At 39.1% G+C, this 15,488-nt stretch overlaps 1 protein-coding gene across 1 annotated transcript in view; it reads left to right on the top strand.

The window, feature by feature from the left end:
* Smp_144560 (putative nucleobindin) overlaps positions 1-15,488 on the top strand; it is a gene marked incomplete at its 5' end in the record, with an annotated part of 59,369 nt that overhangs the window by 33,915 nt on the left and 9,966 nt on the right. Inside the window, 4 exons of the mRNA XM_018794470.1 lie at positions 2,726-2,774; positions 7,261-7,439; positions 9,120-9,305; positions 11,062-11,152. Coding sequence (XP_018648880.1) covers positions 2,726-2,774; positions 7,261-7,439; positions 9,120-9,305; positions 11,062-11,152 — 505 coding nt within the window. The remainder of the gene's footprint in view (positions 1-2,725; positions 2,775-7,260; positions 7,440-9,119; positions 9,306-11,061; positions 11,153-15,488) is intronic.

Genomic DNA, 15,488 nt, shown 5'->3' with positions numbered 1-15,488 from the left:
ACACGTCTCAAGAAAAATTGGTGAAACTCTCGATCAGCTTTGTCCTCTTTCCAACCCTTTAAAACAGCTTCTTTTATTCTTTTAAGTAGAGGATCACTACCCGTGGCTTCTTTAACTGCTTCCGCCGTTACTGGTAGGATTCTGATAGCATCACAGAACACTTTTTATTTCCGGTTCAAGTGATATTGAAGCAACTACGCAATCTTCCTCTAACTTGCGGTTATGTGGTAGTTCTTTTGAAGTCTGCATCTTATTTCCTTTACGGAACTTATGCTCACGGTCAGAAACCTTTGGTTTACTTTTACAACATACTTGAGCATGACCATATTTACCACATTGAAAACATACTCGTTTTTTAAAGTAACAAGCATTGGCAGAATGACACTTACCACATCGCCAGCAAGACGTTTTGTGTTTCACTTGATTCGGGATTTTCTGGGAGTTCGAATCTTTATTTCCATTAAAAGATTTACGTAAAGCATTAACTCCCACGTGTTCACTGTTCCTTTCTACGAGATTCGTGTCATGCTTCAAATTAACCATTCTTTGACACTCTTCGGATACTGATTGTAGACTGATATTAGGATCTTGTTCGATTCTCGCTAGAATCCGTGCTCTAATATCTGCATCTGCTGGAGATTGTAATCCACATACAAAAATAAGGCACTTGAACTGATCTGAGGACATTTCCTGTAATCGGAACCGCTCACATTCCCGGTTCACGATAATTGCATACGTTACGTAATCGTCCTGTACTTTCTTTACAAGTTGAAGACACTGGTATCTAGTGTGAAAAATTGATGACCGTTCTCCAAATATACGTGTCAGGCATTCAACTGTTTCTTTGAACGTTATGTCGGTTGGCTTTTTTGGGAGGATAAAATTACAGAATTTTTCATGTTCGGACACTCCGAGCTTTCGTAATAATAATCTCAATTTTGAACTTTCGTCCCACTCTTTACATTCATTATTAAATAAATCCTCATGGCATTTAAACCACGCCTCAAAAGTAACTCCACTTTCTGGATCAAATCTAAATTCAGTTATTGAATTTGCAATAGAATCCGGAGTCATAGTGGAATTAGACACATCAGTTCTTGAGGATATCGACATGTTTTTGACTAATAATTCGATAAGAGTATTTTGCTGGTGCAATAAGGTTCCCAGATCATCCATTTTCTTGTTACAAAATTCACTTTAACTGAATATGTAAGCGTAGATCCGTTTTAATCACCGTCGCCAATTTTTATAAACGTAAGGATGCCGTCGCCAATTGTTATAAACATAAAAGAGAGGAGGATGCTGGTTATAACAGTAGGGGTTCTTGTTATAACAGTCCTTTTACTTCTTACACGTATGTGGGACGTTAATTTATCTTAGACGAATATCTACACTAGATTCCCACCCAGCGTCTATTCTACAGGACTTCAACACAACTCAGATCAAGAACACGAGATTAGCCTGACTATAACGTCAATATATTTCCACACCAAAATCCGACACAAAGAACAGTCAATCAATAAGTATCCAACAATAAGTGTCCATCAACAAGGAACAGTCAATACATAATAAGGATAGGGGAATATATATAACACACATAACACCTGTCATCCTATCTAATGTATGACTCATCAAGACAACCAATCACTGTCATTCTCGCCCACACATCAGTCACCTATGGCGAAGACGAGATATCCGTCTATCAATTAGAGGACGAGTATACTACGCAGCAGTTAGCTCTGTTCTACTTTATGGCTGTGAAACATGGCCATTAAGAGTAGAAGATACTCGTAAGTTACTAGTATTTGACCACAGATGCCTTAGAAATATTGCTCGCATCTGCTGGAATCACCGGGTAAGTAATAGTGAGGTCAGACACATCGTATTATGGAATGATGGTAAATCAGTTGATGAGGTCATGAATCTCCATCGACTGAGATGGTTAGGCCACGTGTTACGTATGCCTGAACACCAATTCAAAGAAAGTTAGGGGCGGCCAAACCAAAACGTGGCATCAGAGCTTGAAGTCACTAACTTCTAGTCTGAGCCATGTTGGTAGATGCAAACTACTTGGTTGGGGTCCGCGTGACTATCGTAACCAATGGTTGGAGACTCTGTGTGACATGGCTCAGAATCGATCACAACGGTGTAGGTGTGTACACTGTTTATCTTCCCTTCAGTCAGTCAGTCAGCTACAACGTAGGAACAGGCACACATATGAACCGGTCCAAGCTACCATACCTCGTTAGCACAACAAGATGAACACTGAATTCATAGAAGTAGTTAATTTAGTGGTGGTGGTGGTGGTGGTATATAAGGATATAGTATAGGAAGGAACAAAGTTATGAAGCAATTTTAATCTCAAGGTTTAAGGGAAGATAAGGAATCGGGAACAAATACTACAGAAACCCCAATTTCTTCTCATGAAAACCGACCTGATAACAATTCTTTACGACCATATCGTAGCGGAGATTTCTCTAGAACAATGAAACGAAAAGCATCTCGAGTCAGTCATCATAAAGCCAAACGTGAAGTAAGAAACGCACCATGGACGCCCGGTGATGATTATTTATTGATAAATTCCGTTGTCATAGTATGTAACCTTACAGAAGTGTATGACACTGTAAGATTCGCTGTTCATTTTACGGAGGAAGAAATTGAACGTCGTTGGCGTGATTTATTATTCGATCCAATCGTATCTAGCACTGCGCTGAAAGCAATCGAGCAACTTCCTTCGTTTATGAAATTTCAACTAGATAGACAAATACCATTCAGTTCACAAGAGGATAATATCCCAACCGTTGCTGCTACCTTGACGTGGTAGTCGGGCTTGCCTATCATGATGAACCAATCGAGCTATACTGGCTGGAACAATCGTTCCTCAAGGTCCTACCATGCCAGGCAGGTCGGTTGAAGAGCGGTAAAACTAAAAGCAGCAAACCCAAGGTCCGAAGGCGAAGTCGTACTGCTGACTGTACAGAGGTGTGACAGCAGTAGGGTGTTTCCTTCAGACAACCAGCATAACAGCGATGCTGCCTTCCCACAAGGGGGGAGTGGGGTTAGAAAAGGTCGACCCTAAAGATGCACACCTTGCCTTATCCCACGGATATGTCTCCGACGGTAAGGTATCAACAAGTACGGAGCTAACACAAAAACTACCCACAAAAAGGTCGTGTGTGACCGACCTCAAGCAGTTGTCCCTTGGGCACTGCGGTCACGCTCTCAGGTCATTAAGACCACTTCTAACCCAATTTCCTTTTCAAGTACCTCTAGAAGAACCCTTCCACGGTGTGGGCAACCGGGAAGTGATAACTGCCCTGATACCCCTAACAGCACTCAAGATCACTGTATTATCTTCCCTTAAACCTTGAGATTAAAATTGCTCCATATCTGCCTTCCTATACTATATCCTTATATACAACCTTTCTCTTATATATTGCCACCATAGAATTAACTACTTCTATGAATCCGATGTTCATGTTGTTGTGTTGATGAAGTATGGCAACTTGCACCGATGCATACATGTACCTGGTCCTACGTTTTAGCTGACTGACTTGCTAGTCATTTTGTTGCTTTCATCTGGTTGTGCTGATTTGGAATGTCAGACTGGAGTTAAGTACATATATACTTGACTCTGATTTATTCATTAGTAAGTAGATGTCGGTATGTATTCATCCATTATTTGGCCTCACTTTTCCTGGCAGTAAATTTAGTTGGCCAATTTTTTTTAAAAATTTTAATGGTGGTGATCTGAAGTTGATAATTGGTTTTGTCTTGCCTTTTGAAGTCGTGACTCAGTTTTTAAAGTGCTTGTTTGCTTATTGTTATATGATGCCTCTATAAATTTCTGTTTGGACAGTTGGACAGTATCTCTGAGTCTCATAAATGTGATTCTAAGCAGACCACATGATTATTTGTTTTTTTTTCTGGAGTTACTTACTTACCTACGCCTGTTACTCCCAATGGCGCATAGGCCGCCGACCAGCTTTCTCCAACCCACTCTGTCCTGGGCTTCCTTTTCTAGTTCTATCCAGTTCTTGTTCATTCTTCTCATGTCTGTCTCTATTTCTCGGCGTAATGTGTTCTTTGGTCTTCCTCTTCTCCTTTGACCTTCAGGATTCCATGTGAGGGCTTGTCTTGTGACGCAATTATCTGATTTCCTCAAGGTGTGCCCAATCCACTTCCAGCGCTTCTTCCTGATTTCTTCCTCTGCTGAAATCTGGTTTGTTGTCTCCCACAGTAACTTGTTGCTGATAGTGTCTGGCCATCGGATCCGAAGTATCTTGCGTAGACAGCTGTTGATGAACACTTGTATCTTCTGGATAATGGCTTTCGTAGTTCTCCACGTCTCCGCCCCATACAGTAGAACTATCTTGACATTTGTATTGAAAATTCTAACCTTGGTGTTGGTTGACAATTGTTTTGAGCTCCAGATGTTTTTCAGTTGTAGGTATGCTGCTCTTGCTTTGCCGATCCGCGCCCTCACATCTGCATCTGATCCACCATGTTCATCAATGATGCTGCCCAGATATATAAAGGTTTCCACATCCTCCAAAGCTTCTCCGTCAAGTGTAATTTGATTGGTGCATATTGTATTGTATCGGAGAGTCTTGCTTTTCCCTTTGTTTATATTGAGACCTACTGCTGCTGAGGCTGCTGCTACACTGGTCGTTTTCTCCTGCATTTGTTGTTGCGTTTGTGATAGGAGAGCCAGATCATCTGCGAAGTCTAAATCGTCAAGCTGCATCCTTCCTGTCCACTGTATCCCATGATTTCCTCCAGATGTTGACGTCTTCATGATCCAGTCGATGACCAGGAGAAAGAGAAAGGGTGAGAGTAAGCAACCTTGCCTAACACCGGTCTTTACCTCGAATGAATCGGTGAGTTGTCCTCCGTGGACGATTTGTCAGTTTAGTCCATCATAGGAGTTCCGTATGATATTGACTATCTTTTGAGACACGCCGTAGTGTCGAAGAAGCCTCCATAGTGTCGTCCTGTCCACGCTATCAAATGCTTTCTCGTAGTCGATGAAGTTAATGTAGAGTGATGAGTTCCATTCGATTGATTGTTCCACAATGATCCGCAGAGTTGCGATTTGATCTGTGCACGATCTATCCTTACGAAATCCAGCTTGTTGATCTCGAAGTTGGGCGTCCACGGAATCCTTCATCCTGTTTAACAATACTCTGTTGAAGACTTTTCCTGGTATTGAGAGAAGAATGATGCCCCTGTAGTTGTCGCACTTGCTGAGATCGCCTTTCTTTGGTATCTTGATCAGAAGTCCTTCTTTCTTGTCTGTTGGTACTTTCTCTTCATCCCAAATCTTACTGAAGAGGATGTGGAGTATCTTGGCAGTTGCTGCTACATTTGCTTTCAGTGCCTCTGTCGGGATGTTGTCTGGTCCCGCTGCTTTGCCACTCTTGACTTGTCTAATGGCCATGCTGATCTCTTCAATTGTTGGTGGGCCAATATCGATTGGGAGGTCTGTGGGTGCTGCTTCGATGTTGGGTGGGTTCAGTGGAGCTGGTCGATTCAAGAGTTCTTTGAAGTGTTCTACCCACCTGTTTCGTTGTTCTTCAGTGTCGGTGATTACTTTGCCTTCCTTGCTTTTCACTGGTCTTTCTGGCTTACGGTAATTTCCAGCAAGTTTCTTTGTTGTATCATACAGTTGTCTCATGTTTCCCTCTCTTGCAGCCTTTTCCGCTGTCATCGCTAAATCTTTCACATATTTACGTTTGTCGGTTCTGATGCTCCTCTTCACTTGCTTGTTTGCCTCTGTGTATTCGGCTTGTGCCTTGGCTTTTTCCGCTCTGGTTCGGCTGATATTGATTGCTGCCTTCTTGTTCCTCCTTTCTTCAATTTTATCCAGTGTACCAACGGTGATCCATTCCTTGTGATGGTGCTTCTTTTGGCCCAGAACCTCCTGACATGTTGAAACGATTGCCTCCTTGATACCTTTCCAGTTGCTCTCCATGGTAGTTCCCTCTCCATTGAGTAGATCATGAAAGGCTTCGAACCTGTTGCTGAGGGCCATGTTGAATTTGTTGAGTTGGTCAGCATCTCGAAGAAAGACCGTGTTAAACTTTTGTGATGTTGTCCGCGCCGTTGTCCAGTGCTTTTTGAGTTTTAGTTTCATCTTGGCGACCAGCAAATGATGATCGGATGCTATATGAGCTCCTCTTCTGGTTCTCACATCCTCCATCGTCCTCCTGAACTTTTTGTTGATGCAGATATGGTCGATTTGATTCTGTGTAGTGTGATCCGGTGAAATCCAAGTGGCTTTGTGTATGTTTTTGTGTGGGAATATGGTGCCACCTATGACCAGTTTATTGAAGGCACATAGGTTTGCGAATCTCTCACCATTTTCGTTCTTTTCTCCTAGTCCATGTCGTCCCATGACGTCTTCGTATCCAATGTTGTCCATTCCAACCTTAGCATTGAGATCTCCCATCAGAATGGTCAGGTCCTTGGTTGGGCATTTCTCGAAGATCGATTGCAGCCTATCGTAGAATTGGTCTTTAGCGTCTCCATCGTAGTCGTTGGTAGGCGCACAGCATTGGATGACGTTCATTGTAATGCCCTCTCTCTTTGTTTTGAAGGAGGCTTTCATGAGATTCCCATCCAACAAGTGCATTTTGTGCCTTTCTGGACAGCATCAATGCCACTCCTTGTGTATGTGGGGCATTTTCTTCTTCATAACCGGAGTATAACAGAAGTTCTCCTGAAGACAGTCGTTGTTGTCCAACCTGCGTCCAATGTGTTTCGCTGATTCCAAGCACCTCCAGGTTGTATTTTCTCATTTCTGCAGCAATTTGGAAGACTCTTCCTGTCTCCCACATTGTCCGGACACTCCATGTACCTATAAAAATTCGCTCTGGTTGTTAGAAGGTGCATCGGCCTCGTGACTTCCGAAGGAACTCGGCTTTCATCATGAGACGTCATAATTATTCCTTCTACTCCCAGGGCAGAGTTTAAATGGTTTGAATATTTTTTTCTGGTTAGCGTTTTTTAGCGAGTTGATTTTCTACGGGATGGGGTCGCTAACCCCATGCCCAACCCTCCTCCTTTGTATGGGCTTGGGACCGGCAGTAACCCCCAGAGGAGCTACAGGCGGAGTTTTTTTTCTGGAGTTATACAAATTAAATTTTTATTTATTTTAAATTCTAGTACTTTACTCATTAATTATAAATTCATTATTAAATTATCCTTTTTCTTACTTCATTTACAAATTCGCTTGATTTCTTTCATTGTAGTCTTTAGATGATTTATTACTACTTTGGAATACAAGTTTACGGGATAAAGACGATGAAACAAAACGTTATCTAGTCGAAAAACTCATAAAAACTCATTTGGAGAAAGCAGCAGATAGTCATCGTAACACTATGGGCGGTGTTGTTCACAAAACTTTGCCAGGATATGAAGCGGAATCACCGAATAAAGTAACCATTAAATTTTTCTATGTATGGTTGTTTCACTCTAGCATTTAGCTCATCTTTTAAAATTAACGCCTTTTTATATTTGTCTATGTATATTGAAATAGTTAGGACACTCATTTTACTGAAGTAGGAAATTATCACCACCATCTAGGAAATTATCAGCTAAATAAAGTACAAATCAATAGTCAGTTAAAATCTGACATCGATTGGCAGCATTTATTTATTTATTGGGATATTATATTCTAAATAAAGTATTTTCACATTGTTTTTTCTTAATAAGTTCACTAAGCATCCAGGTTACTTCATTTGTGAAAGTAAATTTGTTCAATATACTTTTCTACTCGGCCAATAGTTTCGATTCTGCCATAATTTGTGTTCTACATTAGAAATTTATATAATTCTGCTGACACCCAGTCTTTTTTTATTTAATCGTCTGCTTAACATGTAGCAAACTTGAGTTAATTTAATTTGGTTATTTATTCTCTAAAGAAGTGGCTTACACTAAGTCACGAAACGTCAGAAAATCTAATTTTTCTACTCATTGGGGTATTACAAATATATAATTTTTTTTAAAAAGATTAAATTGTTTTTAGGCGAATGTGTTAACGAAATTCAGGTTCCTTTGAATACCTTAAACAGAAATCTGAAGATACACAGGAAATTTTTTATATCTACCGAATATATAATTATGTTCAAGGATCGATTTCCACCAACATCTAATATGAGGAATGAAGTTGTTTAGCTTGAGAGCTGATTCGGCATTGGTAGAACTATCTTCGACCAAATTCCACAGCAAATACAAAGGAATCATATGACATTTCCAGACTTATACCACCCAGTTTCCATCTTTGTATCAGAAGACAGGTATTCCATACATCACTCCTGAATGAAACGTAGTCGTTGAAAATGAGGGATTCAACTAAAGGACAGGTATTTGTTTGTATGTCTGCAGTTTTGATCATGCCTGTAAAAAAACGGGCTACCTCAAAATATGATTGAAGTTCATAATTTCACTGATTGCTGCTATGATCCATGTAATGTGGAGTAGACCTCTAGTACCAGAATATCATTTAATCATCTCATGTTATTGTTAATTATTACTTTCGTTCATTAACTGTTGTTTCAGATCACCTACACTTAATTAAGTAAAAACAGTATACAGGTAGATATTAAGTTAAACCATATTATATCAAGCCATTCAACTGTGTTTTGACAAAAGTGTGAGTTATAGTTAAAATTCTAAATGTATTTTAATTACTAGGCAACCTTCTAGGTATTTAAATCCGTTTTCACTTATTTAGAGGCTTTTATATTTGAAAAGATCTGGCGTCTGTTTACAGACTTTATAGTGACTACTTATGTACAGTTTATTTGTATCAATATCCATAGTAACTGTTGACTTGAATTTCAAACTTGTATTCATTGCACTATGGTACTTTAGTTTGTAAATCGAACGTTCGACGCATATATTAAGGATTGATAACTATTTTAACCGTTTTACTTTTTCATCAACTACTTAACTGGGACATAAAAGGTTCGATTAACAACCTTGTATGTTCTGTATTTGGTCGCTAAAATATAAGGTGATCTATAGAGATTACTCCCACTTTTAAGTCTGAATATTCTACCACTTATCGCAATATATTACTGGTATAATTATAAATTTTGCTATTCTGTTTCCAGATTGTTGATAAGTTAAAAAAATTGGATGATGAGCAGGAAAGGAAGTACCAAGAGCATGTAGCTAAAGAAAAAAGTGATATGGTACAGAAATTCAGTAAATTTACAGAAGAAGAGCGTGCTAGGATGCTTAAGAGTCTGAAAGAACTGGCTGAAAAACACAAGCGTCATCCCAGAATTCACCAGCCAGTAAGTGTGATTTTACGTTATCATAATCTTTAGTGTACTTTTAAATAAAAATATTGCGGTATTTATATATAATTTCTTTTTACGTAAAATACTTATGTACAATAGTTTTGAATAACTTGATATATGGCTTTTTTGTAGAACTGCTGAAAACTCATTCTTCATCACATATATGTCCATATAATCAGCCACTACTTTCTCCCTGCTCACTAAAGTAACATCCTGTACGATGTACATAAATAGCAAGGATAGTTATTATTTTGGGATTTATTAACAAAATAATCATTAAAATTGATGTGATTTTTTTTATGGTCAATTAACATTTGATGGCAAACGGAGTCGGTAAAAAATTTATCTGACAACTCAATCATTTATTGTGACTGAATGTATACTTTGATTTTCTTCATACTAATATACTAATTCTGTATAACTTTGAACCATCATTTACTCCTGTTTTGAATATTGTTGTTTATATTTCTGGCTTTAAGTAAATATCGTCTGCTAAATTTGTTATCAATGTTGTACAGTAATTGTTTCATCTGTAGATAATACAGTGCAGAAAAGCAGTCTGATTGGGTGAACTTGTAGTTTCATGAAAAAATCTTTTACACTTGTCTCACATACTAATCTTCCAATAGTTTGGCCTCATAATGGCGGATTTGTTGTAATAAATGACATAAAATGTACACGTGGCAGTTTGCGATTTCTTTTACACATTATAACCCTGTGATATATTTTCCTGAGAAATTAAGATATAACAAATTAAAAAGCTTTCTATCAAGGATCGTTTTCTGTCTTTTACTAAGGGTTTTTTCTGTTGAAAGCTATATCTGACTAGTTACATCATTGATTGTAGTAAGAATTAACTATTTACGGATTGTTTAGCATTTAACTACCTTATTTTCTTAAACTTCAACTTCACTACTAGAAACTTGTAATCACTGAAATAATAAGTCCCTCACTTTTTGCAAACATGAAGTCGTATTTTTGGTAAATTTTTCATTGCAGTCCAGTCCAGAGGATGCGCTATATCTTGCTAGGGACTCGTCAGTAAAAAGCACCTGGATTTTCATGTTGATTTCCATACGGAAATTCTAATCCAGTGCCTAGTGTTGTATTTAGCTGTTCTTAGCATTCAGGATGGCGTTTGATCAGTCTGGGATCTTGTGACAATACCGAGACGTCTGCTCGACTAACCGAAACCGACCAAATGCGGTCGTATATATCAACAATGAGAAAATGGAGACATTAATACACTAATGTTATAATTAATTTTAATAGTGTATTTGGCAATTTCGAAATTCACATACCAAAGTCGCTTGATGCAATTTAAAAACCGATTTATATTGAGAAAAGTTCCAGGAAATTCAGTATGTAACCTTCGATTCCGTGTGCCAAAATACAAGAGTTGCGATTTTGCCTGATCCTTCGTGTTAAAACAAGGATTTTGTAGTTGTTTTTATGGTAACTTTAATTTAATAAGCTGTCTTAGAGAGTTTAATGATTGGTTTGTTTAGTCCTCCTTAACCTAGAAGGTTCTGATGCTATTTGTATCCTCAAAGCTATATATATATATATAAACAGTAAATTCAATTGATTTTGTGTTGCGAATTTGAGGGGTTTAAAGTGTTTATGTCAACTTAAGATTCAGAAATCTTCAAATTTTAGTTCATTTTCATAATACTCAACTGAATTTATAATGACCTCAACTACCGCTAATATGATGATAAAAGTAAGACACTGCCCATTTCTGATGTAGGGAAGTCAAGATCAGCTTAAAGAATATTGGGAAAAATATGAGGGATTGGATGAGCAATCATTCAATTCTCGAACGTTATTTGCTGATATCGGTAAGTCCTGTCTATATATTCCTTTCTGAAATTTAATTTCCAACCTTATGATTTGTACATCTCTAAGATTTTAAAATCGTTTTTTTGCTCAATAAACAGCTTAATTGATCAACGTCCTATATTTTACAACTTACAGGTTTTTTACGACCTCAATATGAATAACATATTTTTTCAGTAATTTTGAGTTCAATTTAAAACATGAGGACCAACTTCCATAGTAATCAGATGCTAGTACAGAGAATCCTAAAAATGTAGATAATTGACTTAATGTTTAGCTTTTGAAGGGCTGAGATACATAGCAATACTCGACGTTAGTCATATTTCCTGAATTGAGGGTTGCAATTAACTTATTTGACCTAAAGATCTTTTGGCACCTGTCGTTGAAACGTTTGTCAAACATATAAATTAATATAACGAAGGTTCTACTCAAATATTGTTAGCTGGTTCAGAGCTTGTGGTGTGTGACTATCTCACTGTTATATAACAGTGCCCTTCAATGAAGTCTTCAATTTCGTGGCTCTGATATGTGCGGTTACTAGTATTTAACCACAAGTGTCTTCGAAGCGTTAGTCGCGTATTACAGGATACATGAGTGGATAGTACTGGGGTTAAGACTAGTGTATTAAATAAGCATGGCAAACCCGTTAATGAACCTGAAGTGTCTCGGGCATATGGTATGCATTTCCACCTACAGATTACTCCAATGAACATTTCTGTGTGAGGTGAGAGTATGTTATATAAAAGTGAAGTTAGACATGGTATCGATTTACGAATTTATTGAAATTTAGTCTGATCCATATTAGTTAATGCAAATGTTTTTGTTCGGGATTCATGGGATAATCTCAGTATCTAATTGGATACTTTCGATGAAATGGCCACTAGTCGGCCGTAATTAGTCATTTATTGTCTTCTAGATCTTGAATGTATTTTTATTACATACTTTTCAATCTCATGTTCCTTTTTTACTGTGTGCGTTAGAGTTAACACTGAATTATACAACTACCGTTCTTCTCATCTTCATTCTTCGAGGTTTCATATGAATATTTAGTCGTTCATGCCAGATCCTATGTTGCGGTAGGATAGCATAATTGCCTTTATTTATATTAAGTATACGTACTTTTGATAATAAACCTTATTGATTGCTTTGTCCTGTTACCTCTCGTGGATGAGCATAGACCGACCACCGTCACTCTCCATCCAACCTTGCCCTGGACAATGCTTTCCAGTTACTATTCATTCTTTTCATGTCTGCTTCCGATTCCCGACGTGGTGTGTTCTTCGGCCTTTTTCTTTTCCGCTTCCCCTCAGGATTCCAAATTAGGGCTTGCCTCGTAATTCAGTTTGGTGATTCCTTCAATGTATGTCCTATCCACTTCCTATGTCTTTTCTTAATTTCCTCTTCAGCTGGAAGCTGGTTTGTCCTCTCCCACAGTAGGGTGTTGCTGATGTTATCCGGTCAACGGACATCGAGTATCTTGAGTAGACAATTGTTTATAAATACTTGTAATTTCTTGATGGTGTTTGTAGTAGTTCTCCACGTTTCAGCTCCGTACAGTAGAACTTCCTCGATATTCGTATTGAAGATTCTTACTTTGATGTTGGTTGACAGTTGTTTTGATTTCCGTATGTTCTTCAACTGTAGAAATACTGTCCCTGCTTTGCCAATCCTTGCCTTTACATCTGCATCAGATCCTCCTTGTTCACTGATGATGCTGCCCCGATAGGTACGTGAATGATTCCACATCTTCCGGAGCTTATCCATCAAGCGTGGTTGGGTTGGTGTTCTCTGTATTGTATTTAAGGATTTTGGTTTTTCCTTTGTGTATGTTGAGGCCTACTGACGTCGAGGCTGCTGCTACACTAGTTGTCTTCATCTGCATTTGTTCGTGTGTTTGAGATAGAAGGGCCAGGTCATCAGAGAAGCCCAAATCTTCTAATTGATTCCGAGCTGTCCGCTGTATCCCGTGCTTCCCCCTCAGATGTCTAGGTCTTCATAATCCAGTCAACCACCAAAATAAAGAGAAGGAGGGAGAGTATGCAGGCTTGTCTGACTTCGGTCCTTAATTGGAATGCGTCTGTCATCTGGCCTCCATGCACAACTTTGCAGTGTGGTTCGTCGTATGACAAGTTCCATCGAATTGATTGTTCAACAATGATCTGTAGTGTTGCGATTTGGTCTGTGCACGACCGATCCTTGCGGAATCCAGCCTGTTGGTGCCGAAGTTGGGTGTCCACTGAGTCTTTCATCCGGTTGAGCAACACTCTTTTGAAAACTTTTCCTGGTACCGATAGTAGTGTGATGCCTCTATAGTTCTTACATTTGCTGAGATCTCCTTTCTTTGGTATCTTGTTGAGATGTCCTTCTTTCCAGTACATCGACACTTGTTCTTCCTTGCAAATCTTCCTGAATAGAGCATGAAGCATGTTTCCTGTTACTTCTGTGTCTGACTTCAGTGCTTCAGCTGATGTGTTATCTGGGCCTGCTGCTTTCTCACTCTTGATTTGTCTGAAAGCCGGCCATCCTGAATTCTTCGATCGTTTATGGAGTGTGTCTTTATTACAATTAAGCATAAAGGTACAGTGAGACAACTACTGGTACAGTTGGTTATAATAATAAATGTTTACATTACACCAACCGCGCCTCTTCGTAAACGTAGATCACTACAGCTGGCCACAGCTGGAAACGGTTCACACTTTCGATAGGCAGCGGCTTCGCTCATGGGACTGATTGGCAACGTGTCATTGTACTAAGAAAGGGTTGACAAACAAGAAGCGATCTTTGATCCTTGAGTTGTCACCGAAGATCTTTTATATAGGAAGGTATCAGGAGTAACATGTTATGTTTCTCGCTTGAGTTTTATAACACACCATAGTGTTTTTGCATCCGGAATCTGACGATTGTGTTCTTAGGGGTCTGGAACGGAAGGCACTGCAAACGTAGGACGGAACAACATTGAACCAAGGAACTACAAGCGACCATAACGACCACTTTCGAGACCATACGTATGACACGCATATTTGAGGACAGGACTTCAACTGAGTGCGTTGACAAGAGCGTGGGGTATCAGGCCAGCTTTCGCCAAGGTTGACTGAAGTACATGGTACCAACAGGGCAATGTTCGGGAGCGTGGACTCAGGATAAAAAACCAAAGAAATGGAGAAGGGTGTAGCATGCATGTAGTATAGGGATAGAGTCCTATATCGTATCTTTTGTTGATTGATAGGTTAGTCACGAAAGCGTACGGGTGTGTTTACCCGGCGACCTGAACGTGAGACGGTAGTCTCATTCGTACCTCATGAGACTACTATCTCGTCCGAAGTCATGGGCGGCGTGATCTGCTGATCTGGAAGTGAGTCTGAAGATTGTGCAGATGACAAGTGCTGTTGACTGGGACGTGAGAATAGGGTCCATAGGGTATCTGGTGTGGGGTTCGAATTAGATGTAGGGAACATTGAATATCTGTCTTTAAGCTCGTTCTGATACCTAAGAGGACGAGCGGTAAGGTTTCGTACCGATTGTTGCGGTAAACAACTGTCTCCGCCGTAATAGACGTAATGAGAATAGCTCCGGTTCATCTTGTGAGTATGTGATCATACCCGTTCGATGGTGTCAATGGTCCCACAATAATAACGAATGTTTCCATTACAATAACCGCGTTCTTTTCATAAAAGTAGATCCCTACATCTCCTACTTTGTTCTAAAGGACGCTTTGATGATTCTGAATCTATGAGATTTTCATTCTTGACATGTGCTTCGTGTACGTCTGGACAGCGTCAGTGCTTGTGGGAAGTGTTTTCGTCTTCATAATTTGAGCAGCAGAGCATTTTCCTTAAATCTATGGTTTTCTAACCAGCTTGGGTCCCATGGGTCTCACTGATTCTGAGCAACGCTAAGTTGTATCTCCTCACTCCTGCAGCTATTTGATTGGTCCTCTAGATCTCTCACACCGTCAGCCACCAATATTGCTATATTTATAATGAAGCCTAAAATAAGTATTTGCTACAAAGTGTGCTGTTTACCTTATAGAATACAATATTGTTGAATGAATGGTAAACGTACCGGTGAATATCGCAATTCAAACTAATCCGCCATCTGTAATAAGGATAGGAAGTCAATTATTCTATATTAGTTTATGCAATTTGTAGGGACGTGCAGATCGTATCTCATTTTGAATAAATAAACAGAAGGTGATGATATTACGTGTTCTGGTAGACAATTTCAGTAATTCACTACTGGGGAGAGAGAAACGGAACTCTAGATGTGAATGATTTTAATGGGGTCTTTCAACTTTCTTTGAATGTCCTCTCAGATGGGTCTTTACAGATAGAAAGATGA

The sequence above is a fragment of the Schistosoma mansoni genome, chromosome 1 (assembly GCF_000237925.1).
Source record: "Schistosoma mansoni strain Puerto Rico chromosome 1, complete genome".
NCBI classification, from domain to species: Eukaryota; Metazoa; Platyhelminthes; class Trematoda; order Strigeidida; family Schistosomatidae; genus Schistosoma; species Schistosoma mansoni.
The sequence above is the reverse complement of the archived record's forward strand: the minus strand, read 5'-3'. Positions and strand labels throughout refer to the sequence as shown.